Here is a 16881-nt window from a genome sequence, read left to right as displayed (position 1 = left end):
GATTGGTTCACAGTTACAAAATTGCAATATTCTGTGGTCACATAATTGCCATTTGTGACTTTCCCTGCCAGCTTCTGACAAGGCAAAGTAAATGAGGAAGCCAGCAGGAAGTTACAAATGGCAACTATATGAGGTCTTTGCTTAATCACCTAATGATTCACTTAATGACAGCAACTGGAAGTGCCATATTTTCACAAGCAGCAAGGTCACATGACATTACATCTTACAACTGTGTTGCTTAGTGACAGAGGTCCTAGTCCCAATTACTTTGGGTAAGTGAAGAGTACTTATATGTATAAAATTATCATTCTAAATCCCAGGAAGTTACAGACGCCAAACATAAAATCAGGGAGTAGCAACTATTCTAGAGTAAAAGCTGGAGGAATGAAATGCTTAGCTGAGCTTCTAAGGATAAGCTGGAAATAAAAGCTTATTGTCTAGACTCTAGATATCTTTTCAAAAAGAGTCTAGGAAGCACTGAGTCCTCCAAATCTGGGGGAGAAATTCATTTATGCATTTTAGATAGTGATTAAAACATGAAATGGTTATTTTTTCCTTTAATAAGTAGTATGGCCATCTCAAGGTTACAGCTTGCTTCTCTTTAGCCAATATTCTCATGGTGGTCAGCAGCCTCTTCTGTAAACTTCTTCCACAGACCAAATTTGTATCCTTCACCAGCAAAGCAATGTGAGCATTTTTCCCCTGTAATTATCTCATGCCCAAGTGCTATTCAGATGAGGTGCACTCCTTGACAGAAAAGTAAGTCCACCATGGCTTCGACTGGCATCTCTGAGTACTTCCTGGGTTTCAGTTTCAATGTTTGAATGGAAGGGCTAACGTGATTGGTGTTCAACAACAAGGGCGAAAACAAAACCGATGCCGATTGGTTGAAAGGGAAAAGAAAGTTAAGACAGGGAACTGTCTCCCTTGAGGAAAGAAAAAACGGTTGCCTGGTTACCTTCTCTGTACACAAAGCCTGGCCTGCTTCATTCTCTGCTTCTCCATGCTCCCTACAAAGGTTATGCTTGTAGCACTCCAGCTATGAAAAGCAAGGAATGAAGGTGTTTTTTTGCCTACTCCTCCAAGTATAATTATCTAATAGAAATCTAGGGGATTTTGTTTTTGGTGAGCCTCAGGCCGGTTGGCAAGGTGTTCGCTATTAGACTCAAATCCATTTTGGGTCCACATGAAAAAGGAAAAATCCTCTAGTGTTTTTCTTCTTGCCACTTTCCCCCCAATTACCTATTCATTCTGCTGGCTCAAACTGAATGCAAAATTGTCTTCTAAATGAAACTACAAGAGAAGAATAGAAGCTCCTGAGAACATGTTGCATTCAAGAGCTTTCCTACTATTGGAAAAGGAGTTTGTGGAGCTCAAGCAAGCAAATATATTTGTGAGTATAATTTATTCCTTATTATCTAGCATGGGCATCAGTCTGCTGCCTGTTCCTTGAATCTGAAGTGGCTTACATTCTTACAAACAGAAAACAGGCAAATAAAATAACTCTTACCCTTAGCAAATCTTCATAGAAATAAGGTTCTCCTCTCCCAGAGGCCTTATGGAGCAGCATCATTTTAATGCCTTCTATTTTACTTATAAGAGTCAAGACCATCAACAATGTATTAGAATCATGATCAAATATATAACAGAGCTTCAGGATCTGCTCTCTGCTGTTCTCTCAATCTCCAAAGTTGGCGAGCATTTTTTTCGTTTTCCTTTTTAAGGGCCTCTTTCCCCCAGGGATAGTTAGTTGGCAGTTACTCAGTGGTTACATCTAAAGCTAACAGTTAGTAGGGCAGAACCAGACATGATTAAGATGCCATTCTCTGATACACTCTTCCTTCCTTCCTTCCTTCCTTCCTTCCTTCCTTCCTTCCTTCCCTTCCCTTCCCTTCCCTTCCCTTCCCTTCCCTTCCCTCCCTCCCTCCCTCCCTCCTCTGACAGTTTCTTCATTTGTTCTCCTGAAGTACAGTTTAAACTTAGAATAACTTTATTGTCACTTTGAATGTACACTAATCAGCATATATTAAAATGAAATTTCATTGCCTACAGCTCCCAAAGGGTCTCCACCTCCAATGTACAGTTCATAAACATGGCAAAATAGATAAATAAATACAAAATTGTGCATATATCCACATATATGACACGGAGAAACAACAGTCTAGCACAGATGTATATGTGTACATGGTGAAAAAAACAAAACTTGAGAGTTTATCAAATGGATAGGATAGGGCAGGGGTCTCCAACCTTGGGAACTTTAAGCCTAACGGACTTCAACTCTGAAATCTGCCTGGCTTAAAGTTGCCAAGGTTGGAGACCCCTGGCATAGGAAATAAAGCTGTTATACAATCTGGTAATCCTGCTAGAAATACTTCGAAATCTCCTCCCAGTGGGGAGCAACAGAAGCAGACTGCGAACTGGGTGTGTGGGGTCTCTAACAATGCTTTTGAGCTTGAAGCACATAGCACTTATAATAAACAAATCACTGTTCCTATAGTTTGGCTGTAAAGAGGAACTGTTGTTCATTTGTAATTAATTTTTAATGGAATGGCCAATATGAAATGCAATGGCTTGCATGTTAACATGTTCCAGACTTCTTAAGCATACCTCCTCTGTATTGTGGAGGTATGCACTATATATAGTGATCACCAGATGCAATTTAAGGTTTGGCTCTTGACCTTAAAAATCCTGTATGTCTTGGAGATACTTTCAGGACTACCTTTTTCAGCTAGAATAAATTCGTCCTGTATTAACATTCTGGGAGAAATTCTTTTGGACTCCCGCTACCATTGACTTTAAGAGAGCTGACACCACAACAATGGTGGGTTGCAGGCGGTATGCCCCAGTATGGGTGTACCGGTGCCTGCCGAGAGCACCGGGTACCGTTGCAGTATGGTGCTCCAGAGGGCCCACCCACCTGTCCAAGCTCCTTACCTGTATTTGAGCTCTTCAGTGCTTCTGCACACATGCACGGAGCATATGGCACCTGCTTGACGCTTTGCCATGTGCATATGGGGGGATGTCTGTTGCACCGTACCAGTTGCACCGGGATCTGGAACCCACCACTGGACCACAAGGAGGTATTTCTTCATGAGTCCAGTATTCTGAAAAGTCCTTCCAAAAGGGCTTGTTTTTGGAATGCGGCCCAGCTTTATTCACTTTCCAAAAGTAGGTTAAAATAGTGCTGTCCCAGGGGGAATTTGTAGCTAGTTACATCACACCTTTGGAATTTTTATATGTAGTTCTATTTCAGTTTAATTCTGTTTGAAAGTAATTTAATTCTCCGTTTATTTTATACTACATATCATTAGAATTATCATCAATCTGTATAAATCAATGCACAATCATTTATCTGGGACCAGAAAGAAGCGGAGAAGACATATCCATTAAGCATTAATTAGTCAATCAACAAGAACTGCAAGCTTCTGACAAAATTGTTCTGGGCTTGAATACTGGGTAGAAATAGTTTTGGTTAGGAAATGGACGATGGGAGAACTTGTGAAACAAAAGATTATTTAAAAGAATTGCAAGCAGAACCAAGGGTGGGTTCTGGTCGGCTTTACTGCAGGTTTGCTTGTGCGTGCGCTGGGTGCATGCTGTGCGAGCATGCACAGTTCAATTAAAATAGTTCTGCGCATGCACAGAACTCAAAAACAAGATGGTGATGGCAGTGACCAGGGAACCGGTTCAGGGGCATGGCAGGCCTGGGTCATTGCCTGTTCCAGAGACTCAGGCCATCATACCACTACCAGTTCAGCTGAACCGGTCCGAACCGCTAGGAACCCTTCTCTGAGCAGAACCCATGGCAAACCTTAAAGAAGACTCAAGGCTGCAGGATAAGCAGGAAAATGAGAAAGTTATGAGACAAAAATGAAATTCAATGGTGAAAAGAGTAAGGTTCTACATTTAGGCAAGAAAAACGAAATGCGCAGATACAGTATAGGTAGTACCTTGATCAATAGTAGTACTGTGAGAGGGGATCTTGGAGTCCTAGTGAAAAACTATTTAAATATGAGCCAGCAGTGTGCAGCAGCTGCCAAAAAAGCCAGCACAGTTCTAGGCTGCATAAACAGAGGGATTGAATCAAGATCACGTGAAGTGTTAATACCACTTTATAATGCCTTGGTAAGGCCACACTTGGAATACTGCATTCAGTTTTGGTTGCCACGATGTAGAAAAGATGTGGAGACCCTAGAAAGAGTGCAGAGAAGAGCAACAAAGATGATTAGGGGGCTGGAGGCTAAAACACATGAAGAACGGTTGCAGGAACTGGGTATGTCTAGTTTAATGAAAAGAAGGACTAGGGGAGACATGATAGAAGTGTTCCAATATTTCAGGGGTTGTCACAAAGAAGACAGAGTCACACTATTCTCCAAGGCACCTGAGAGTAGAACAAAAAGCAATGGGTGGAAACTAATGAAGGAGAGAAGCAATTTAGAACTGAGGAGAAATTTCCTGACAGTTAGAACAATTAATCAGTGGAACAGCTTGTCTCCAGAAGTTGTGAATGCCCCAACACTGGAAACCTTTAAGAAGATGTTGGATAGTCATCTGTCTGAAATGGTATAGGGTTTCCTGCCTAGGCAGAGGGTTGGACTAGAAGACTTCAAAGGTCCCTTCCAACTCTGCTATTGTATTGTATAAAGGCATTTGCAAAACACATTTGTATTATTATTAGTGTCTACAGAGTTGTCATGGGTGGTTTTATTTTATATCACTGAAGCCAGAACCATTTGTTATTTTTTCTTTCTTTAGGGCATTAATGTTATGGCTATAGAAGACAATTGGATGGAATGGATAGCTGAAATTGAAGGCCTGAAGGATACCTTATGGGAAGGTGCTACTCTTTCCTAGAAATGTTATAACGTACATTGGTATTGCACTCTCTAAACAACATGGATGATTTATTATTATTTGCCATTTGTAGCCTTTTGATAAATGCCTTATGAAATATATTGATTGAAAAAATCAAGGCCAGGCAGTTAGAAACTGCAAAACATTCTGAAAAAGCTTTTGAGAAATCAAAATTCTTTAAGAAGTAAATTGTGACAAAAATCAAAAAGGCTAATCCTGTGCAAAAAGCACTAATTGAAGTTATAGGATAGAGTACTTAAATAATAAGAAAACTGAACTATCAAATATTTAAGGTGGAAGTAGCATAAATAAAAACAAAAACATAAGGTTTTATGGCCTTATGGGTACTATAATGCATCCTCTGTTTGCCCCACAATATATTTAAGTAGATTAAATTTATGTAAGACTTCAATCTATGCCCTTTACTGTTAAAGAAAAGTCTATTCACTTCCAACAAATGCACATTATTTTAGGCTGTATATATCTTTCTATAATCAAGGATGGACAATTTTCATTTGAAGAACCACCATTCTCTAATGCAGTATTTCTCTACCTCAGCAATTCTAAGGTAGAATTCTGGGAGTTGAAGTCCACAGATCTTAAAGTTGTTGAGGTTGACAAACACTGTTGTAATGAGTAAGTGCCATTTAGTAGATAGGTGAAGCATATGATCAATGAATTCAGAGCCAAATGTAGGTGCCCAACTCTTACCTTTCACTTGCACATCATATTTTTTAATGTCCTTTCCCCCTTACAAGATATGCTAGCAGTCACTTTTTCTAAAGTCCAAATGGATTGTTACCAGAGGCTTTTGAGATTCACCTGAGAGTCATGTAAAATTAAGTCAAAGACCACTTGCGGGTTCATACAATAAATACATATATATATATTATCTACATTATACTAGGTGCTGAACTTCAGCTGTCGCTGAAATATTCTGAAGACTACAATTCCATGCCTCCAACCATCACATTCACCACTATTCCTTTCCATCCCAATGGTAAGGATGTTATTAAGGACAGTGTCCTTCATATGGTAACTGATCAAAAGCAACTTGTTGCTTCACGTAAGGGTTGTTTTCCAGAGTAATATAACAGCTACATATAATAATGCTTAGTCGTTTATATAGTGTTTTCATGATTTTGATTTTATCTGCTTCGGTGTAAAAGCACTATATCAAATTAATAATGAATCAATATTTTTGTAATATAAAATATTGAGAATAAATAAATACTACATAAGCTAAATGTTAAGATTTTGTAAAATCTTTTTTTTTATAGAGCAGGGGTGTCATACTAGTGGCCCGGTGCTGGATGCCTCACGCACAGGCCACGCACAGGCTCCGGAAAGGCAAAAAATGTCGCAATATGTTACAATATATTACATGACAAGATCGAGTTTGACACCCGTGTTATAGAGACTAAAACCAACACAAGTCTTTACAGTATGTGTACTGTCATATGCAGAGTTTAGCATATTAGTAGGAAATGTTCCAATTTAAACATTAATGTTTTTGTCCTTTATCCAAGTGGATCCAGAATCTGGGAGACCTTGCGTGGATTTTCTAGATAACTTTAGCAAATGGAACACTAGATTCACAATGACTAGTATTCTACTTACTATCCAGGTAAGAAAAAATGATACAAACATTTTTTCTTAATTTTCTTTTGTTTATGTGAGAGTTAGTCTTATTTTACTTTTGTAATACTGGAAACCTCACTGCAGCATAAACTCACACAAGGCATTTGCACTAATCCAGTAAAATTGTTAGTTTTTTTTCCTTAAATAATTTTCAGTAGTCCTTTTCATAAGCTGCTTTCGAGGTTCCCCTCACTTCTAGTTACAGTTTGTCAGATCTATAGGACTGAGGAGGAAAACAACATTTTTCCTTCATGGGCCCACATAGAGTTTTGCAATGCTTTAAATTCTAATTAAGGGGGAAAAGAATCATGATGTAACTTGAGAGAGAGCTTAAAATATATCTGTACTTATAACTGCAGTGAAGAATATTAGAAGTGCCTCCTTTGCCCTTTTTTTCTTTCTTACTTTTTTCGTTTGTCTTTGTTTTCTTTTTTTTTCTTTCCCTCCTCTATTCTTTTTTTATTACCTTTCAATTTGTGCTATTTTTATATACTTGTTTAAAAAATGAATAAAAATCATTTTTAAAAGGGCACGGATATGTTCATAAAGCTGTCAAGAGTTAAGCTCATCTCAGAGAACATCTATCTTTACCATACATGTCCATGGAAAGATATTTAATTTAATTAAATGTTGCACACTATTGTGTCTTTTATTTTCACCACAGCAATTCCTCCTAGAGTCTTCCTCAAAGAAAATATCGCTTTCCTCAGTTGATGAGAGAGCTATAGAAACATTTTGGGAATGTTTGTTAAGGCATGAGGTTCCCACATCCATAGCTTTGGATAGCAAAATGGGTGGCATATAAATTTAATAAATAAATACAATTATAGCAGAATATCTCTAATGCCATGTTTTCCTATCTTGAAGATCATATTTGTTGTTAGCATGAAGGAGGTCCATCCAACAAGGGGCACAGCTATTTCAGCTTTGTTTTTCTTTGTTTTTCTTGAGTAATAAATATAAAGCACTATAGGGGACTGTCTTCTAGTGTTAAAAACTTTATTTAAATTGTTGCATAATTTTAACTTCTACCCTTCTATGATCTGCTTTGGTATATGTTGGGAAAATGGGAGTGTCCAACGTCCCTTGGTGAAATAATGAAGGACTACCATTGCAATAAAAAATAATTTTCTTTGAGCTGCTATCACTGTTTGAATCATAACTAGAAGAGATGGTTTCTTTCCCTCCTGGGTACTCAAGAAATTATTACAAATATTTCCATCCTTCCTTCAGAAATGAATGTGTGGAGCTTTTAAATATTGTTTTTTACATTAACCTCCTTCCAAATTAGTAAAAGAAATTTTTACTAGTAGTCCAGTATTCCATTCTGAACTGAATGCATCCAAAAAAGAAGAAATGCTGGTTTCTCCGTGTTCCCCATATATTCACAATTTGTGTCTGCCACTCAGTCAGTTAGAGTAGAAAGAAAAGTATCAACCTTCTGTAAGTTTTCTATTCTATGAAAACACAGAGCATGATTCATGCCTTCTAACTGCCATGGCTAATCCAACAAAGCCAATTATTGTAAATAGTGTTTAATTTCAGGTACTCTTTGACTTTAAAAAAATTCATTTAGTGACCATTCGAAATTACAACACCACTGAAAACGACTGCATGACGAAAAGTTTTCACACAACTGACAACTGTTGCAGCATCCCCATGGTCACATGATCAAAATCTGGATGTTTGGCAACAGGCATGTATTTGTGACAGTTGCCCTGTTCCCAAGTGATGCGATCACCCTCTGTAATCTCTCAGCTGGCTTCCAACAAACCAAGTCAATGAGGAAGCAAGATTCACTTAACACCTGTGGCAAAAAAGGCCATTAAGTGGGGCAAAACTCACTAAAGAACTGCCTTGCTTAGCGATGGAAATTTTGATCCCTATTGTGGTCGCAAGTTTTTCCGATTGATGCATGCATGTATTTTCATGCAGGTTTTGTTGTCCAATCCTGTTCTGGACAATGCCGTGAACCTGGAGGCAGCTCAAATGCTGAAAAACAATTATCCCCTCTACAGAGAAAAAGTTGTACAGTGTGTTATAAATAGCAAGCAACTCGAAGGTAATAAATGCTTGTGCTTTCTGTTGTTAATCATAGATAAATTCTTTCTGCACTGTGGGGAGTTTTAAAAGAAACTATTTGAATAGTATTCTCGGAAAAAAAACACTATTTTATACACTGTCATAAATTTTAATTAGTATCATTGGCAATGTAATTTGAGCATGGGCTTTCTAAGCAAATCTCTCATCTCACAAAACATATTTGCCAGGGTACGGAGGTTATGCGGAGGTCGCAAGGCTTTGGTATCCTTAAAGAAAGGATACCAAAGGAGGGACAAAATGAAATGTGAGTAACAAAAAGTAAAATATTGTTAAAAATGACTTTAGATAATTAAATTTAATTGTTGAATTGTCACTCAACGAGTTGGCCATGGAGAATTGGCTATGGCGAGTTGGCCCATTACATTGCAGGCTAAATCAACTGGCATTCTTTTAGCTATGCTAAATCAAGCCATTATAATGGCTGAAACTCAGGAGTAGAACAAAGGAGTGAAATAAAAGTTTCTTCCAAAGAGGTATTGGATCTCACACCAGAGGTTCACCATTTACCATCCGGTCAAAGTAAAGGTAGGCAGTCAGAAAAGAGAGAGAGATAAATGTGTACGTATGTACACATGCATGTAGGTAGTCCAAGATTTACACTTAGCGATGGTTCAACGTTATGGCTACTTATGAGCAAATTCCAAAGTTACAATGGCTCCCCCCTCCCACACTTCTGTAACTGCATGTTGAACACTCAGCAACTAGCCTGCATTTATGGCTGTTTGCAGCATCCTGCAGTCCTGTAACTGTTGTTTATGATACTGTGTTCTGACCCTCCTCCTCCGTCCAGTAACGAATGCCGAGACAAGCTTAGCTGGAATGTCATAATACTTTATTAGCAGGACTATAAATCTTGGTAGCTGAAAGCCCAAACACAAACGAACAGATAAAGAACCTTGGTAGCAACTCAGACTCTGACAGATACAGATAACAGCTTTTCCAGCGTTGATAATTAAGTTGAATCCTGCAAACAGCCTCCTCCCAAAGTCTCTCCTTATATACTATCTTGAGAGGAGTCTAATTACAACCACCTGGGTCCAATTATCTTCTGTATCTACGTAGTTGTTCTCTGCGTTGATCTGCCCGCCATTGCTGGGCATCCAGGACCAACTCCCTTGTCTCCTCTCCCCTGCTCCAAGGCCTGACGTCAGGAGCATCCCCCCTTTGGCTTTCACCGCTGCTCCATGCCTCAGGCACCTCCTGGTGGCCAACCAGCCTCTCTGGTCCCTGTTCAGAGTTGGAACCCTGTCCAGGGTCCTCCACATCTTCCAGAGCCAACTCATAGGGCCCCTCGCTGTCGGAGTCTGTTTGCAGCTCCAACGGCTCCTGCTGGGCCACAACAATACTGTATCTTTGATGAAGAGCAGCATTTACTTCCAGTTTTTGGCAAAAACAGCCCACAGTGAACAATGGTTTCATTTTATGATAGTGGTGTTTGCTTTACAACTGCCATGTTCACTTTACAACTATCATGTTCATTTAATGATTGCCATGTAATAGGGTCGGTTATGTGGGTGACCCACTTTAAAGCTCTCATGAGTTACAACAATAATGGAGAAGCTCCATTATGTTCATAAGTCAAAAACTATCTGTCCTATATATGTTTTTGGGTAAACCCCCAGCTGAGCTAGAAATAAAAGGTCGGCTGCCAAAATTGTGGAATTAAATCCAGAGTTTTATGAGAATTGGAACTGCTAATAATCCTGCCAGTAAAATCAAATAAAGTATTATTTCCACATAATGAATCTGTGTAATTTAGATTATTGTAACTGTACCTCCTTATAGTTATTAGTCCTATCACTGTTGTGACAACTGTAGCAATTCAGTGTTCACCTCATATTTGAAAGTATTTTTTTATTACTGGTAATAAAGCCACTGGAATCTTCTAGTTGCAATTATACATGGCTCGATTAAATCTTTGTTATTTTAATTGCATAAAAGTATTGGATTGTAAAATATTCACAACAAACAGGCATTTTTAAAACTTCTTCTCTTGTCCAGCCATTGCCAAAGATTGGGATACGTCAGTCAAGTTTTACCCAGGACCAAAAGAACCAGCCCCGCATAGGTAATGACATAATGTACATTTAACCTCATAAATGTTGTAATGCTATAAATTATTATTTGAATTATTGAATAATTTATATTAAGTTTGAAAAGCAGTATTTCATCTGGGAGTAAAAATTTCTAGCAGTTAATTCAAAGTCACAAATATTATCAGAACAACTTTTAAAAAAACATGCTCAATAAAAGATCTTCTAGTGCTTCAGAAAGATATCAGAAGCAATTCTGCTTGGAGAAACATTGTGTGGCATCACTGAAAAATTTGTCTCTCCTTCATCTTGCCTGTTTAGCATCATATGGAAAATAGACATGAAGCATTACATTTTATGAGGCTTACAAAGTCTGGGCATGAACATTTTGGACTTCAAACTGTTTAGGCGTGGAAATTGCCCAGCATCCAGTTTTGAGAATTGGCAAGATGTGATTTATATTACTGATCTCAAACAGTAACTTAGCAGTTGGCCTTCCTGATAATCAAAGAAGCCTTCCAAAATACATTTTAACTTGAATAAGTCACATATTTACATACACATAAATACATCTAACTATGGTGAACCATTTCCCTTCTTTAAAGTTTTTTATTTTTTTTTAAAGAAAGTCAAACACTAAAATATAGGTTACAAGTTTAATCTTAAGGAGAACTATAAACACTTTAAATATACATGTTCAATATTATTATCTACAATTTCATTTTAAAAAGTAATAGGTAGTATAATAGGAAACACATTTTTAATATAGGTAAGAAACTGTTGTCATATTCAATTTACTTTCCCCAATATTATATGCTCTTTCAAAGCTATATGTGATGTTAGTTTTTGAAATAGAACAATTAAATATCAGTGATCCAATGAAGTATGTATTCTAATTTTCCAGAGTTATATAATAACAAACCTGGCATCTTACAAGAATGGTATCATTTCTATATATATAGCATTGATGTACAGTGTATGCCATAGGAAATGTTGGCAATAATTATCACTATATTATCAAGTACTGTATAGCAGCAGGATTTTTATAAAATACTGTTGCATACATTTTCCAAAACTCTTCAAATACAATTAACCAAAAGAACTGACTTATTAGGCATTCCTGACATTGTATTATATACCAATAGCTTATAAGCTCCAACACAATATGAAAATATTATAATTGACGTGGTTCTGTTTTCATAGAATATAGAACCACCTATTAATTTGTCTTCACAGTCCATCTCTGAACCATTCTCCTGCTTATAAACAAGCTGTAATTGATAACATATTCATCCATTTAGACTTCTGCCACCAGAGTGTTGATTTCCAGATATATTGAACTTTGATTCGCATAGACTCATAACCTGTACAACCTCTAGCTTTAACAAGTGGGGATTAAGGGAGTTGTAATCTAGTATATATGGAGACACAGTCATTGAAGGACATTTCTGTAGATTTTTTTCTCACAGAAATATTACTAGAAAAAATAAAATGCAGATGCAGGTCTTGAAGAACTAGACACATCTTGTCTTTGTTGTAGAATCTGCCCTATACTGATCATGTAATTTATTTATTACATTTATATGTTGCCCATCTCACCAGCAGGGTTAGGTATACGTAATCCTCGTTTAACAATGGTAATTGGGATCAGCAACACCCTAACTAAGTGACCCAGTCATAAAGTGCATTGCCCTGTGACTGATGATCTACAACAGCAGTTGTGGCAGTTCCAGTTGTCATCACTAGATTGCAGTGTCCTGCAGTTATGACTGCAGTCACGTTTACAACTTCCTGCTGGCTTCCCCAATGACTTCACTTGTCAGAAACTGGCAGTGGAGTTTGCAAATGGTAATCATGTAACCATGGGGTCACTGCAATGGCAACATCTATGACAACCAGTTGTGAGTCCTTCATTCAGTGCCATTGTAACTTTAAATGCTCAGCAAGTGACTGATTGATCAAGAGGACTACCTATATATGTTAAAGTGATATATAGGCTGGGAGACCAAACATCTTTAATTCTGGTGGCATTGTGAAAGTAAAAATATGTCAATCAGTGTTGCTGTCAGTGGCAAAAGAAGGGTTCATAGCAGAGAACAATTTCTCATAGTTTCAAAGATGGGCGAAGTTACAAAGTTCTTGATGAGCTGCTGCTGACATTGAACAGGACAGCAACAGCAAAAGATAGAGAAATTAATGCAAGGACTTCAAACAAAGCCAGAATAATGTGATGATTGTGCTCCAGAATCTTGTCATTTCATACAATAGCATGCTTGACATTTTCTTCTTCAGAGTCTCATTGATATGTGTTGAAATCAGTAATACACACAGAAATGGGGGGGAGCAATTACAAGCATAAACCCAGTTCTCTTTGATTTCTTTCTCAAATAGTTGGCTCATTTAGTTTGACATACCTGGTCCTGCAACTCCGCAGCATATCTCTTTTACAAAATACATCCAGCAGTAACTAAATAATGCCTGTAGATCTGAGCACCTCAAGGACCAGTAGAACACCTCTTTAATCTTAAGAGGGCAAAGATTCCCAAACCATGCTGATAGGGCTCCTACCCCAAAAGACTGGATGCTACCATAAAATCAAAAGGTGCTTCAACAAAGTTTTATGGGTTTTTTTACATCTCAAAAACCTGGCATTTTAACAGGCAAGCATAAACTTTTTATGTTCATTGTAGTCTATTGGATTTTCTTCCATTTATACTGAAATTGGAAGCAGTTTCACCCTTTAAACCTCTGTTTTTTTCTTCTTGGTGAAATGTTCTGCAGAAAAAAATCTCCGCCCCATAACTATTTCCACACGCTAGTTACAGACCATCCTTTCTTCCAAATATATATTTTCAGGACAAGAGCGATATCATATGAAGAATATTTTATAACATGGTTTAAAATTGCCACATCAAGACCAGCTGAAGATTTTAAACACCCAGGTAAGCTGGTGTTTTGGTTTCTTTAAATTAAAAAGACCAAATCTGATTTTGCACAAAATGTAAATAAATTAAATGGATATTTCATATGGCAATCCCCTGCCCCCCCTCCCGTATGGAAGCGGCAACCCATAGGGACTTTCAGAAAGAAATTTTTTTGGGGGGGGGGGACCTTTAAAATTGTGTGACCCTTTGGTTGTTGCTAATAGAAGTATTGCTATATATATTGGGACTTATTTTTTTTTCCTTATGGACAAATGCAGACTTGTGTTGTTTTAAAAAGAAGGCAGCATATTCCTAAGGTCTCACATTCAAATCCTCATGAATGTCACAAGGACTAGTTCAATAAACTGAGGAATGCAACACTGAAGCCTTTTCATATGTAGATATAAAAAGCTTTAGTGAGTCAAAAAGATAAGAAAATGAAAAAGATTCCTGATATGCCATTACACATACATTTATTACATTTAAAAAATCTGGTCATGAAACACAGCTATTTGCCAAGGAATGCTGTGAAACAGCATTTCGCCTGCTTACCATCTCAATGTATGGTCCTTGGTGCCCTCTGAGTTTGGTGGTTTTCTTACAGACATTTCATTACCCAGCTAGTTAACATCCTCAATGTTAGAAGGGAGTGGGAATTTGTTCTCTGTTTATATACAAGGGGCTTGCTCTGTGAGTGTTGGCAGTGTTGGCTGTTGTCCACCAATTCCCACTCCTTGGTTGGCAGAGTGGTCGTGATTGGGCAATCATGTCTGCTTCCTCCAGCCTCCTACTCCTTCCCTGGCTAGGTCTTATTTCCAGGTGAAGAGAACCTGATACAGTCAGAAGCAGTGCTCTGCGTTGGATCTTGAGAGCAGACAGGTGTTTTCAGAAGGCAACACTGCTCAGTGCTACAAAGCCTTGGAGGACCAACTATGTAGCCCCACCCCCAAGGTTTGCTTTTGTTGAAAGACTCACCAAGTTGGGTTGCTTCTCTCCAAGAAATACTTCCCATGTTCTTCACATGACTCTGTGTCCTAGACTTGCTGTGGAACACCCTAAATCCCTATAAAATTTACGACAAGCCATAGAAAGCATGGCACTAAGTTTGAAACAGCTATTCTAGAGAAAGTCTGAACAATCAGGTGTCCAGGAGTGGAAATGACACACAGAGCTAAATCACAGTAGCTAAACTCTACTTAAAGTATCAAGAGAAAGCACCTGCCCATTACCACACTTTCAAGGGGATGACTTTGTCTGTTTGCTTTTCATAAAAATAACAAAGAAAATATTCTTGCAACTTTAAATTTTGACTTTTCTGCATCACATTCTAGAATCAGAAAGGACTATTCCAAACTTAATTAAAATGGAATGTGCTATTTTCAGAACATTGAATCATTAAATTTGACACATCCTAGGTGGTCTCTGCACAAAGGGTATAATTACATTGTTTTACATTAACTTACTAGTGAGTTAAAGACTTTATTATATAATGGGTATAATGGATGATGGATACATGGAGCAAATATGCATTATACTTTGAGAGAGCTGCTCTTCTTAACAGAGTTCAGTGATATTTTCTTAATATAACTTGCCATAACATGAAGTTGGGCTGCATCTGATTTGTCATAGTTGAACTCATCATTAAGTCCCCCACATGGTCCCTGGATATGTATAGTTTGAATGCACAAGTAAAACTGCCTTCTTAGTCAGATTCAAGATCTTCCTTATTCCAAGCATATGTTTTGCCATTCAGCTATGGTTCTTTCCCAAAGGCTTATACAAAGGGAATTAAAATGAGCAACACATACATTAAGTTGAATGATGACAGAGTATTCTGATTATTATACATATAGGATTGTGAAACAATTTGGATTTTTAAAAAATGAATAGATAATAGAAGGATAAGGTTTTTAACAATTTAAGTTAATGAAATACCTGTTGAATACAGTATTAGCCAGGTAACAATTGTGAAGACAATGAATGTCTCCTAATTTCTTAGTAAAGTTTGCTGTGCTTTTGATGTCTACATTTACTACAAAAAACACATTGAAATACATCTTAAGAGTGATTAAAAATATAATGTAGTTCCAATATATATGTAAAGTATATATAAAACTTTACTGCGAATGTGAGAATGAATTTCCATTATTCCATCAAACTAGGCAAAAGGGGGTATGGAATTAGATATTATTTGTTTCCCTGAAAATAAGTCCTCCCCTAATCGGGCTTTTGAGCACATGCGCTAAAATAACCCCTCCCCAAAACTATTGCAACACAAGCAGCAGTCATGAGATGACCACGCTTGCCGGCTCCTGCACCTCAAAAATAATAAGACCTCCCCAAAAATAAGGCCAATATTTCAGGGGGGTCAAAAGAAAATAAGACCCTGTCTTATTTTCTGAGAAACATGGTATTATGTACACATCAATGTGAAATCACAGTTTCAGTTCTTTACTTGGTATTGGTATTCGCATCGAGCTCTTTTCAAGAATTTAGGATGTTGTAATGTATTGTCTGTTGGGCACAAGCAGCCAGATCCACATGTGAAAAAAAAAGCTGGCTTTCTTATTGTGGAAATCTTCCCAGACTGCTTGCCTTCCCTTGGGAACAGACAGATAAGGTTCCATGGGACCTAGCTGGGGTCAGTTTACCTTGCCACTGCACAAGGATTCAAGGCTAGTTCCCCACTGGATCCCTCCTCACTGCCTGGCTTTCTGCTACCATTCTGTCCATGTTTTTAATACATTATTCTGGTACTTTGTTTCCTGTGCATTCCATTTTTAGCTTGCAACAATACTTGTTCTTCGCTGTCTCTTACATAATGAAGAATTGGTGGATGCTTTATTTGCAGGGAAAGATCATGTTATCAGTGGTCTTTTTCCTAATGTGTCAACTGCCTTATCTTTGCTGGCAGTATCAGTCAACAGATTCCTGAATCTCATATTAAACTAACTTCAATGCACTAAGATTGTTTATGTTATTTTATATCTATGGCCTTCCTATAGCTTATTGAAGTGAATTTAAGACTCCTTCAGGTTGGATGTCATACAGGAAGAACTAAGGAATTCATATGCTTGTTGTTTTAGAAAGTTAGCATTGTTTTATGGAATGTGACCGTTCCAATTTGAAATTTACTGGGAATTCTCCTTCCAGTGTTTGACGATCCGGAGTACATAGGAAATCGTTACAACTGGATGGCAGAGAATGTGAACAGAGGCAGCTGGGATGAAATTTTGTAGGTATCTGATGAAAAATCGCATGTGTACAACTATGGTAGGAAAGATGTTTAATGAGTATTTTAACCAGTTTAGGGTCTTGATATTTGT

General features: G+C 37.7%; 1 protein-coding gene across 3 annotated transcripts in view; it reads left to right on the top strand.

Moving 5' to 3' along the window:
• The first annotated feature begins 275 nt into the window (after window positions 1-275).
• The window catches only part of UBE2U (ubiquitin conjugating enzyme E2 U), a 36611-nt gene continuing 20005 nt past the window's right edge, over window positions 276-16881 (top strand). Inside the window, exons 1-8 of one of the 3 annotated variants that reach the window (XM_087719547.1) lie at window positions 276-1393; window positions 4756-4837; window positions 5762-5854; window positions 6384-6481; window positions 8431-8557; window positions 10600-10666; window positions 13488-13573; window positions 16709-16790. In XM_087719547.1, the coding sequence (XP_087575673.1) occupies window positions 1325-1393; window positions 4756-4837; window positions 5762-5854; window positions 6384-6481; window positions 8431-8557; window positions 10600-10666; window positions 13488-13573; window positions 16709-16790 (704 nt within the window). In that variant the 5' untranslated portion in view covers window positions 276-1324. The remainder of the gene's footprint in view (window positions 1394-4755; window positions 4838-5761; window positions 5855-6383; window positions 6482-8430; window positions 8558-10599; window positions 10667-13487; window positions 13574-16708; window positions 16791-16881) is intronic. The other 2 variants (XM_087719549.1, XM_087719546.1) reach the window with 2 other exon arrangements.

This window comes from Thamnophis sirtalis, unplaced genomic scaffold (genome assembly GCF_051295495.1).
Source record: "Thamnophis sirtalis isolate CommonGarterSnake01/CBP01778 unplaced genomic scaffold, rThaSir2_p1.2 scaffold_7, whole genome shotgun sequence".
NCBI lineage: Eukaryota > Metazoa > Chordata > Lepidosauria > Squamata > Natricidae > Thamnophis > Thamnophis sirtalis.
This window is presented reverse-complemented; position numbering and strand designations above follow the sequence as displayed.